Source organism: Rhinolophus ferrumequinum, chromosome 3 (assembly GCF_004115265.2).
Source record: "Rhinolophus ferrumequinum isolate MPI-CBG mRhiFer1 chromosome 3, mRhiFer1_v1.p, whole genome shotgun sequence".
Taxonomy (NCBI): domain Eukaryota; kingdom Metazoa; phylum Chordata; class Mammalia; order Chiroptera; family Rhinolophidae; genus Rhinolophus; species Rhinolophus ferrumequinum.
Window position 1 is genome coordinate 76105385 of NC_046286.1, and position 12569 is coordinate 76117953.

The 12569-nt window shown below is 35.3% G+C and overlaps 1 protein-coding gene across 5 annotated transcripts in view; it reads right to left on the bottom strand.

Annotated features, from left to right (window-relative positions):
* Nucleotides 1-1835: 1835 nt before the first annotated feature.
* PTPRK (protein tyrosine phosphatase receptor type K) overlaps nt 1836-12569 on the bottom strand; it is a 505641-nt gene continuing 494907 nt past the window's right edge. For all 5 annotated transcript variants that reach the window (XM_033098859.1, XM_033098824.1, XM_033098848.1 and 2 more), the window contains 5 exons: nt 9793-9924; nt 9534-9659; nt 6796-6959; nt 6135-6270; nt 1836-3347 (listed from right to left, as the gene is read on the bottom strand). In XM_033098859.1, coding sequence (XP_032954750.1) covers nt 3294-3347; nt 6135-6270; nt 6796-6959; nt 9534-9659; nt 9793-9924 — 612 coding nt within the window. In that variant the 3' untranslated portion in view covers nt 1836-3293. The remainder of the gene's footprint in view (nt 3348-6134; nt 6271-6795; nt 6960-9533; nt 9660-9792; nt 9925-12569) is intronic.

A 12569-nucleotide genomic window follows, 5' to 3' on the forward strand; every position in this document is an offset into this window, starting at 1 on the left:
GATATGGGACAGAATATTGATATTTGGCTATTTAGTTATGAAAAAGGAATTCTTGCTGAAGTGCGCAGAAATTAAATGTGAATGTGCATATGTCACTCCACTATAAAAGTCAGGCAAATCTCAAAGGCCATCTTCCAAAGCTTACAGACTGTCTCATATTTCCAGTTGTGCTACGGAGAGTAATTTATCTCCTGCATTTTAATATCTGCCAGTATCTAATAAGTTTTTTAGATGCCAAGAACTTATATTTATATCTATACCATTTTCTGGCAACAGAGCAGATTTGAGAGGAAGTTGATGTCCGACTTCCAAGGTCATTACATGAGTACCTGGAATCAAGAGGTTTTCAATAAGGTGAATATTGAATGAGCACATTAGCACATCAGTACAGAGGTAAACATGTCTCCTCTCCTTCCCTATCCATGCAAAAATATTTTTTTGTTTATGTCTCAATGTCGGAGGTCATTTGACTGTGACATAGCAACACATTCATGCAAAAGCCTTTCCTTTCTCCAAAGACTAAATATTAGAAAAAGGAGAAGCAGCTCTGACTAGAAGGCTAACACTTATTTTCAAGAGTCCTTGGTTAAAACTCATAAATTCCCAGTTGCTTGTGTCTCTGCTGATATACTTCCAACATTTCCCAAGTGATAGCATATAAGAAAGGGAACTATATAATTCAACTTTATGACAGCCAGTTAAGAAATAAGTGACATATAGACAGACAGTAGGCCTTAATTGTGAAGAGTATAGTCACTTTTTAAGAGTTCTGCCAAGACATTTCCTGCCCAGTGGGACATAGCTGAGTGGGACGTGGTGATGCACGGGACTACTCAGGATATAAAGTATGACTTTTTGAATATGAGTTTTGAGAAAAACAAAATCAGCACCCCTCCCCTCCCAACTTTCTTCTGATGAACTGGTCTCTGTGGTGCCCAAACAAATCATGACATTTTCATTTCCTGTCAGAGGAAGAGGACTCCTTTTGTTCTTTGCTTGCGTTTTGGAGGCCACACGGACCTCTGAGCTTTGTGGACAGTGGCATTCATGGTGATTTTGGTGGTGTGTGGGTGCAATAATGTGAGTAAAAATGAAATCAGAGTCAAGCACCAAAGCAGAATCCTCCATAGCATTTACATTACAAACTTCACTGCATGAAGAAATCTTGGGTAAGTTTGTAGATTTTTTGGTAAATGTATCCGTTTAAATGGAAATTAGTCTTTCTATGAAAAGATGAAGTTTTTTAATCTAAATTCTTACTAATAAAAGTCACAAATGTTCTAGTAATGTACATAGCAAGTGGAGTTCAAAGATGCACATAATATTAATACTTTATAAGAAAATCAATTAATGAGGAACGATAAAAATGAAGTGTCAAATTTTCCATGTTATTTTTCAGGGAAGAAGTGTGTTTAGTGGAAGAGAGTGAGCTGCTAAGTCAGACTTAAATTTGAATTGGTTGACAAATCATTTATGGTCTCAGCTTCAATTCAATTTCATCATCAATAAAAAAGGGATGATCATTACTATTTGTCAAGTTTGTTATAAGGAAGAAATAAGGAAATATATATCACATAAAAGGCCAGTGACATATAAACACAGATACTCAAAAAACAATTGATGTCAATCCCATGGCCTTTTCCCTCTCCACTCATATGGACTTTTTGAAATTCAATTTTAAAAATTAAAAAAAAAAAAAAAAAAAGAAATTAGTGCAGGAGAGAAAAGGCTGCATATTAGTTTTACTTCTAATTAGTTTTACTTTAATAGAATTTCTGGGTATTTGGGAGTGAAGACATGAAAATTAGGGGGAAATGATTTGCAAACAAGAACTGTTGTAATTATAAAAACTTTATTCACTCTTACTTTAATCAAATCTTTATAAGCACCATGTCATGTACTGGCAATCTAGAAAGAGGATACTGGAATGCTTTAGTCAATGATAAACTGCAAACTGGTGATGTGAAGTTACAGCTAGAGGGAGAATGTGAACTAGACCACATTTAGAAAGGATCACTTGAGAATCCCATGACAATGCACAAAACAGGAATCTGGCATTGATTTGCTTACACTTTCTATGTTAGAACCCAAAGCTTGTGCATGTAAACATAAAAAAAAAAAAAAAAAAAAGAACATTTTATCACCTTGACAGTTTACAGTTTGCTAAAGCTTGACCCTGAAAGCATAAATGTTGCCATTTTGTTTTCTTGACCAGTGCTTGGTCATAAGCTGAAAAAAATCAATGCCTTTAAAATGTAAATGATGCTTAAAGGCTACGTTCAACATTGTACACATCACCAGCAAGGCCTTTGAATGTGTTCAATTCTCATACATGATCACCAAACCATTATTTCTTTAACTAATGAAATTGTGAAAAATTATACATTGTCAACAAAATGTTTTAATTTGGTCCTATATTAAAAGACCCAATTGCCAAGGTGATTTACATCAATTTAATTCACAAGCATGTACACAAGAGAATCACTATAAAGAACACTGCTTCCTGATTTATGAATAAAAAGTTTATCCCCTACTTACACTAAAACATACAAAAAATAATCTACAAAAATCGTTTACAATTGATTTTAGTGAAAGAAAAAGCTTTCTTCAGGAAAAAAAAAATGATTGTGGTGGTAGTATATTAGCCATCAAAAAAAGGAATGTCAGTAACCAATAAATATAATGTGCTTTCTCCATATAGACATATTTACACTTGAGTCTTTGGCTTATGTTTATTTCTAAAAAGAACTTTAAATGATCCAGCCATCATTGCACATTAAGAGAAAATAAGCCAGTTATATATATTTATATATTTATATAGAGATCTGCTACACTTGAAACATATAAAAAAATGAACTTTACTATGAATTTGCACAGCTTTTCTTTCTTACTCCTTTAAAGAGTTAACATCTTTTATCTAAAAAAAAAAAAAGGAGGAAAATGCCATGTGGAAAGTACTAATTCACGCAACATGTGGTGGCTGCGCTAGCAAAACCAGCAGAGAAAAGGCTGCATATTCACTGTACAAACACTGATAAGTTCTCATTTGAATCTGGTTCTTATTAAATATAATTTATGTGGCACAAAATGTGGATGCTTTCATACAGTAATAGAAACTAATTGAGTCATTTTTATTAAGATACACAGCTCCATAAGAAAAATACTTTTTCCTCTCAAATGGAAAAGTCTCCCGCCCCCCACATTAAAATCTTTCTGCACGGATGTAATAGGTACAACAGCTGCTTGCTCAATGGAGGAAAAGGTTTCTGTCTGGATGCTGAGGTCTCATCCAGCTAGGATGACTCCAGGTATTCCAAAGCTACATCATAGCAGAAACGGTACTGCTCCTGAAAGACGTTAACACAAAAGGGTTGAGGAACGTTAAGAAGACCAATGGGGAATAATAGCTACCAAATTAATACTCTGCAAATGGTTTAGATTATTTAAGAATTACAAATTATTTTTCCATATACAAGTTGACTATCTGGGCATACATAGTTTACATTTAAATTGCTGTTTAAGAAAAAGAAACAATATAAAAAGATATGTTGTCTTTGCCTTATATATTCTGTCAAATTAAAAGAATCTACAGTATTTTGAAAGCTGATTATAATAGTAACTCCTGATTATTACAGAAAAATTTCCCAATATAAAAATGTATAATCATAAAAAAGATTTTTTATAATTCTATGATCAGAAAATAAAATTGTTATTTTGCTTCAGCCTTTTTTATGCATGATTGAAATAATTACATTAGAGTAAATATAGTTTTATACGCATATTTGAGGATGTAATTTTATACTTTATTGTTTTTTGTATAACATTATGTAACTTTTCTCCACATTATTTATCACCTCTTTAAATACTACATAAAAGTCTAATATATGGATTGTTTGACTATTAGATTGCATTTGTTTTCTTCTATTATAAATAATGCTACAGTGACTAAGTGCAAATATTGTTCCCCACACTTCAGATATTTTTCCTCAGTAGTAAAAAGGAAAAAAAGAAAGAAAAAAGTGAAAAAAAAAATAGCAAGTCAGTCATTTCAAACCGCCACTTCACAATTCCAAATTCTTAATTTGACAGTTTTTGGCTCATCAGAGTATTCAAGTAATTTCAAAATGGTTAGCAGTTCTTACATTTTTTGGAGCTTATTTGTATCTGAAAATTTATTCCTGTCACCTTAATATATTTCAGACAATTTGGTTAGCAATAAAATTTGAGTTTAAACTGCCTTTCCTCTAAGTCTATCTATATGTTACTTTATTATGAAGAATTAAAAAAAAAAATCAGAGACTGTGTTACAAATTATGACTTTACAATATGTAATTATTAAAAACTTTCCAGTTCAATCTAAGTAGGTAATATTTGGGCTGAACTGAAGAATAATGTAAAACTCACATTATTTCTAAAGCAAACTTCTAGGTGTCTCCAGCAATAAACTAGGGTAATAAAAACTTTCCCCAAGAGGTCTTTATCAACCTTACCCTAATTATCAAGTAGACATGATTTAAATTAGCCTATCACTGTGACAAGTGCATCTGAAGAACCAAAAACTGCTTGAAAGCAGTTATGTCTCTTTAATCAGTCTCTAGCAATTTGATTTACAGTCTAAATTTCCTTACCAGACTTCTCAGTTCAAGTCAATACCACACAGAACTAATAATTAACTGTGATTAAACATAAACCCGAGGGTGGGGAGTTTTGTCTGGATTCATGGGACATGAATTAAAGGTAAATAGTAACTCTTTGGAATGTTCTAGAATGGCAGAGTTTAACCATAGAATATTTTTTTTAAGTAATGGTGGAAAACCAAAGTGAAATTTGGAGGTAAAATTTGAATTCTGGGGTCAGAAGTGACCCCACTGATGATTTTAAGACTCGATCTGAAAGGTGGAGGCAGAGTTTACATTAAGAAATCGTCATACTTCAGAGTTTAAAGACATAACCACTACCCATCTGTTTTATAAGATGACCTGAATTCTACCTCAAAAATCCCTCAAATCCACCCCACTATTTCTATCTCCATTGCCAAACACCCCAGTCAAATCCAACATCACCTTGTTCGGACAAGTGCAATAACCTAAGGAATGAGGTGGAGTAGAGGGTTTCTGAAGACTCGTAGAAGGGGAGAATGTGTGTTATCACTCTTAAAAGTGAAAGAGTCTAAATGTAACTCTTCAGATTTTGTCTCAGGAAGCAATATACCTTTTGTGTGAACAATCCATGAGCAGGAAGTGGTGAAAATACTTTAAAGGTTTATCAAATTGCTCATTTTGGTTATCTGATCATCTTGATAAATGTAGGGCAAGCAACAATGATGCGTTGGTTTTTCTGGTTTACTCTTCTGTGAGCATAAAACTACGCAGCTGCTCCTGACCTTATCCCACCGTGCACACGTGTAACCCACAGACATCTCTCTTTAAAAGTGAAACGTGAGAGCGAAGTTTCTTTCTTGATTCTTCATAGAGCTTCATTCAGATGCACTCCCACATACAAAAACCCATCTGTTCTTATTTTGTAAGCCATGTTCTGATTTTATGAGTCCTGGCAAATTCAGGTAGTATCTTATGAACTATGCTCTATAACCAATAAAGGCTGAAATTTGTCAATGACAAAAGCTTTAAATGTTATAATTTGACCAGAAATGAAGAATTATAAATAATGACTAAAATACATTTCAGGTGTCTTTTAAAAACATCGGATGTCTAATGTGCTGATATAATTTAGGAACATATCTCTCAGATTAGTTTTACCAGTTAACTCAATATGCTTTAAGAAATAAAAATGAACAAGGATAAAGCCTGGATAGCAGGATTTATTCTTACTATAAAGCCATTTACCGAACTTCGTTGTAGCAAATGTTTATTGCCCACAACAGAGAAAAAAAACACCCCATGTATTTTCCAAATTAAGTGAAAATAGTTTTCTTTATCATTAGCAGTTTATGTAATACGTGATTAAGTTATGTGAGCAGAGGGGGATGCTGGGCAATTCATCATTTAGGCAGGAAAGTCCCCACAAAGACCCATTTACACGTTTGATTCCCTGTGTGCCAAGGAAGTCAAATCACAAGTAGGTAAATGACTGACTCATCTCTACGCTCCCTTCTGCCTCTGAGACTGACTCACCGGGGCCTCCACCATGTTGGGCTTGCTGTTCCTTAATGTCTTGACCGCATGGAACACATCGACAACGTTTTGCCGTTTCACCATTTCAACAACAATTCCTATCGCACAGAACATGCCACTTCGCCCGCCACCATTTCTGAAAGCAAAGAAAGCAAAGGCATTTTAGACTGAAGATTTGGTAAGCATAGATCACACAATTATACATGTTTGGGAAAAGAAAACATTGTTTTTTTAATTTTTATCGATTTTTGTCTTCATTTGTTTATGTGTGCAGGTATGGGTACAGGGCAGGGGAAGGACACTTGAAGACGTTGTTAGCTCAGTAGCTTGTGTTTGGGAATATACTGTAGTCATAAATTGCCCCAACCTAGAGACTCTGAGATTTTTGATAGATTTGTAAACTGTAAATCAGAAAAGTGGTTCAGAAGAGTGTTCCAAAGAGTTTAAATCATATAACAACTACATAATAATCAATTTTTAAAAACATACAAAAATAAAATTAGTTAGTAGTTAGAGGATTATGAGACAGGGATGTATTTTAATATTTATGGAGGAACACATGATATGAGCCGGGGACTCTTTCGCGTAGAAAACATGAACGCTAACGAGGAAACGAACACCAAGGCTCCCCTCAATGGCCACGCCACGCTGCTGTACTCACAGGCAGTGGATGATCGTCCGGCCTTCCCCCTCTTCACATTCCTCCTGCCATTTTTCCACCTGCAGTATCAGTTTCAAAAATGACCGTTTGGAGCCAGGCACTTCTCGATGAGAAGCCCACCCTAGATACTGAAACTGCTGCACCATCAGATAACCTTCCTGTGGCTGTGGAGGAAAAGTAATTTTATGTAATTTGGGACTAGGAATTTTACACCATGATATAAATGACATTGACATTGGATAGAGCCTATGAGTCCTAAATATGTACATGCCAGTGTAGAAACAGTCTAAGTTACAGAAGCAAGAAACATGAGAATTATCCTTTATACAAGCTTCTTTCTCATATCCACCATCAAATAATCAATTCCTACGTTTATACTTCTAAAGTAAGTTTTAAATTCATCTCTTCTTTATCACCACTGACATCATTGCACTCCCAGTCACAAGTTATGATAATTACCTCCTAGTTGATCTCCCTGAATAAACTTGGATCTCTTTCCAAATCATTCTTACTACAGACATCATGCTTATTTTGAAATGCAAATTTGATCTGATTATGCTTCTGCTTTAATGGCTTCCAAATGATCTTAGCATAAAATCAAAATTGTTGCCATAGTTTACAAATCCTTACATAATCTGGCTCCACCTCCTACCTCAACCTTCCCTCTATTCTAACACACTATTCAAGTGTCAAACACATTGGCCTTCTTTCAATGTATTTATCAAGTAATTTATTGCCTTGGGGACTTTACACATACACTCCCTTTTGTCTTGAACATTTACTTCTTGCTTGCCCTTCTCAATTCTAAATAGAGTGATTAACTTGTTTTGGGTTTGCCTGGGACTTTTCTGGTTTTAGCACAGAAACGTATGTGTCCTGGAAACCTCTCTGTCCCTTGTAAACCAGGATAGTTGGTTATCCCACCCCCAAAATGCTTTTACTGATTCTTCAAATTTTGGCTTAAATATTACTACCTCAAAGAAGTCTTCCCTGATCACTCAGCTATTTCAGATCACTCAAACACTTTGCATTCTGTATTTTTTTCTCTATAGAATTATTCATATTTGTAAATAAATGATTATACAATTGTTTAGTGCTTGTCTTCCCTGATAAAATATACATTCTTTAAGCACAAGAAAATCTCTCTCTTTTCCCCCTAAACTCTGAACCATTCCACCTAGCAAAATACTTCAAAAGAACAGAATTGTTGAATGATGCATAAAACTTTAACACTCAAAAAAAATGCTAAGGAAGAATATGCAGTACATGAGTAAGTTATATGGTAAGACATCAGATCTGAACCTCCATACGGCTCATGCATCTATTTGTAGGATGAGGACATACCTAGCACAACACCCAACTTCTTGTTGGTGTATGCTAAATATTTGATGAGATGGATGACATTAAATGAGATTGGGAACAGAAAAAAAATTAAAAAATGAAAATTCCTGCACTAATAAGGACCAGAACACCAAATATAGGAAGATAAACAAACAAATATGCTGACAAAAAAATGTAACATTGATTTGAGTTCCTATTCCTAGAATATTTTTCATGTAAATGGCTCAATTAACAGACAAGTTTTACTTTCTTAGTTTAGCAGCTATGGTTTCTCAGCTAAAATATTACTAGACCATAATGTAACAGATGTGCAGACATAATGAGATTTCATTTAAATTAACATCTAAGATATGCATGAATATTATGACATGATTGAAGTTATCTTTTTTCCTCCACTTAAATGAGCAATAGAATTGGATAGGATTTTATCATATATACATACATACACACACACACACACACACACACACACACACACACACACACACACCAGACTTATTAACCAGAATCACATATAGCTATTTTGATATGAGAAACACTGAAATATGCCAACCTATACACAGTCAATATAATATACATACTTAGAGCTGCTCCTCTAAAAACAAAGCAATATTTCTTTTTAAAAAGAGAATAATTCCATGGAAGTTACTAATGTTTTCAAAGTTGCTTGCTATTTGGTTACATAATCTAAATCGTTTTTAATAATTTTTTTTTTTTTTTTTTTGAGGGAGAGACCCCAAACTTAATTTGTCATTTAGCATGAAGCACAACAAGAGTCAGGAAAAGAAAGACTCCTGGGGACACAGTTGCTCCTTTGCTCCTGGGAAAGGGCACAGTGGTGGCAGCACTGGTTCTATCCATAGATCTGGGCAGACAGAGATGTTGGGAAATTTAGAAAGACACAATGGTATATGGGAGGAGAACCAATGATGTCTGTGATTCACCTTTCCCTTCATGCCTGGGTTCTCCTTTACACGTAGGACTTGGAATAGAGACATGGAACCCTTCTGTAATGGCTGATCCGACATAGCTTTTCCTCCTGAGGTAAAGTTCCTTCTCTGTCATTATTATTATTACACTCTCATTTTTTAACTGCATGCTTTTTCTGAGCTTGATGTCAATATGACTAAAACATGTAGCCAACCTGGAGATACATTTACATGTGCTCAAGAGCCAGGCTCAGACAATCAAACTCAATTAAGTCAGTGCATCTGAATCTAGATTTTCAGGTAGAATACATGAGTCTAGTAATCAACCAGGAAACTTCCAGCTTTGGGACTAATTATGTAACACTACTAATTCTACTTTTCATGTTGTCTGAATGGAATTATACCTTGTCATGGTATGACCCACCTAGTCTGGATCAGGTTAGGAAGAATGATTAAATAGTGACTTACTCTTGTTAGATTGCATATCCTAAAAATCCGGTTTATCACATCACAATCCATTGAACAAGACATACATTCCACTTGGATGGGGCCATATCGTAGCATCCCTTCTTCCGGCCAGTACTGAGGGCAGCCCTAGATGATGAATGTTTTGAAAGAAAAAGAGTAACTGTTTCTAACTGGGGTGGTATAAAGCAGTTTATAGCATTTTTATTACTACATTATAAAGTTGTGTATAAACACACAAAAGCAACCCATAGCCATTAACCTGGGATAAGTCCACTTCATTCAACATCACAATGGAAGTACAGCCATAATCATACACCAATCTCCAGAAGTCCTTCACAGTATTTGGCAGAGGGTACTGTGTGACGATGAAAGCAGCTGGCTGCCTGTAGCTCTGTGAAGAAACAAGGTAGGTAGAGAAACATAAGACCTTAAACTGTGAAGGATTAGAGGCAAAGCCAAGGGATCTGTGATTTAAAAAATACAACCAGTTGTACAAGCAGATTCAATCCACTTCAATGTAGTACCAGTAAGACATAATAGCTTCACATGAAGATGGAGCCAGATTGCTGCACAAGGCATGGAATTAACAGATTTGGACCACTGGCATGTACTGCAACTAGTAATTAGTCAAACTGATGCTAAGAATTTGATGTCTCAATAGTAATTCAAGTCAAGAATTTAAGTTTTACTTTGTTGAGAAAAGTAAATACAGGACAAATACAAAAGAAGAAACAAACGAACTTTTTGAGGTTAAGATCTTCCATGAAGTACCTGTCAGGCTATTGCAGGTTTCCAAAGGTAATCGGCCTGAGAGGCTGAAGGCAAAGTAGGCACAAAATTCCCTGGTGTGTATGTATGTCCCTTTCTATCAACCATCAATCAACTATTATATATGTGAATGTTTGGCTCTCCTCCACTCCAAATAAGAAAAAGCATATATGTCTCAAACTCATGTGCTCTTACATTATATGGATAGTAAGCCCATTCTGTACATCTTATAGTTAAACCACTTCCCTTAGTTGTCTTGGCATTTCTAATACATATCAATAAATACAATGATGGCTTTAATTGTTTAAGGATGTTCAAGTACCAAAGAATAAAACCAATGCACTCCTTGGCCCCATCTAAGAGGGAGTGACTCCTCGTTTGCTAAGTGATCCTTCATTGGGACACAATAAATTATCTTTTTCCAGAAGAAAAGGCAATGCTTATCTGGTCTGGTCAATCTCTTGTTCTGCAAATAAGCATTCTACACTAAAATAGAAATGAATATTTCTGTGTAATAACTTCAAATAATGATTTGTATAAAAAATAAAATAACTAGACAGTTGCCTGAGATAGACTTCCTTAATGCTGATAAAAATTGCCAGTGATCTTCTAACTCATTTATGTCATTCGACTCTTTAAGTCCTTTAAGTGGCTTAACATCAGTATAGAAACTGGTCCTTGAACTCCATTGATCCTACCATTTGGGAAATGTTGCCAACCATGGCATTCCACACCATGAGGATAAATGTGAGGAGACAATAATTCACCTGGCTGCTTCTAAATGACCTCAACATCTTACAAAGTTCCATCTGCAACTCGAGGGAGTCCCTCCTAAGAAAGACATGAAGTCTCATGAGAAGGGAAACAAAGAAACCAGCTTTCCTTCTAACGAAATGTCTGCTCTAGAGGAAAGGAACCCAAAGAAGGCTGACAGTTATTAACTTATTTTTTGAGTCACAGGGGAGGGGAGATGGAAGAAGAGATGATAAAGGAGAAGACTGAAGATTTCCTATTTTTTTCAAAGTTCTGTAAGTACATCTAATGCACCCAAGGCTTTTAAACCACAGCATCCTCAGCCTTATTCTGATCCTTCACAGGCATAGCAAAAGTGTCTATAACACTAATTATGAGGAAAGAGGGGAAAGGGACGGGGTCAGTGTTGACCAGTGAGCCCTATTCTTGTAAGCCAAATCAAAACTTACTTTTCTGAGGTCCCAACTATACTACTATAGCCACAGGGCAGTTTCTACTATGAAATAGATCTTTGTTGAATCAGAGAGAAACAGCAGAGTAGGAATAGGTAGAGTACAAGGCTCAGTCTTCATAATAACTAGAAAACAACCTGGAAATCCAGAAAAATTTGACAGAGATGCCAAAGACAAAAATGAAAGGCATGACTATTTTTCCTTCTTCCCTTTTCTACTCATCCTTTCTTCATTACAAATCTAGACTTAGAAGCATAAAGGTCTTGAGTGCCTTCTCTCTATATTTAGTGTGTTTGCCTTTCCAGACAATTAAAATGGGAAGAAATGGTACAATGAGAATCCATGTGATTTCAGTGAAAATGATTAATGGCAAGGCAAGACTCTGGTCACAGCAGGGATGGGAACTTTTCATTTGAGCTTGCCTTTGGACTACTGTGCTCTGCAGCATGAAAAGCAGCCAAGTGACTGGCTAAAAGGCTAATCTCAGAAGTAGAATGTAGGTTTTCCTAAGTCTCTTTATCGGAAACTAATTTTGGAAAATACAATAGGAGCAACAACTTGGAAAGCTTCATTGTTAGTCACAAAGGAATGATCTCCGACTTCTAATTTCTTCTTGCTATGGTTCCAAAGGCTAAAGGGCAAGAACTAGAAATGTTTACGAAAGAAGGTGATAAACTATTTAAAAGAATTCTGAGCCTTGATAGCCTTCTTGATTCTTCCCAAGGTAACCAAAGCAAGGTGGCTAAAAGGTAATTTAAAAGTCTCTTTCCACGTTGTTCTGTCTATGGGATGCTAACATGCTGAGTACATGTTCTTCCACCTACAGCTTATGAAGATTGGAGTGAGACAAGTCAGTCCTTTTATTCTGATGGATGTGTTAACATTATATCTTCCATGTCTTCCCCAGTTACTTATAGACAGTCTATTAACTAATGGCCATTAAAACAAGGTAGCTCTAAATTACATTAAACGTCAGAGATAAAAGTTTCCCAAATTACCATAACTTTAGAAGGGTATGGCATTCTATGGTTTTTAAAACTCCTTCCTAAATGTATTCCAAATA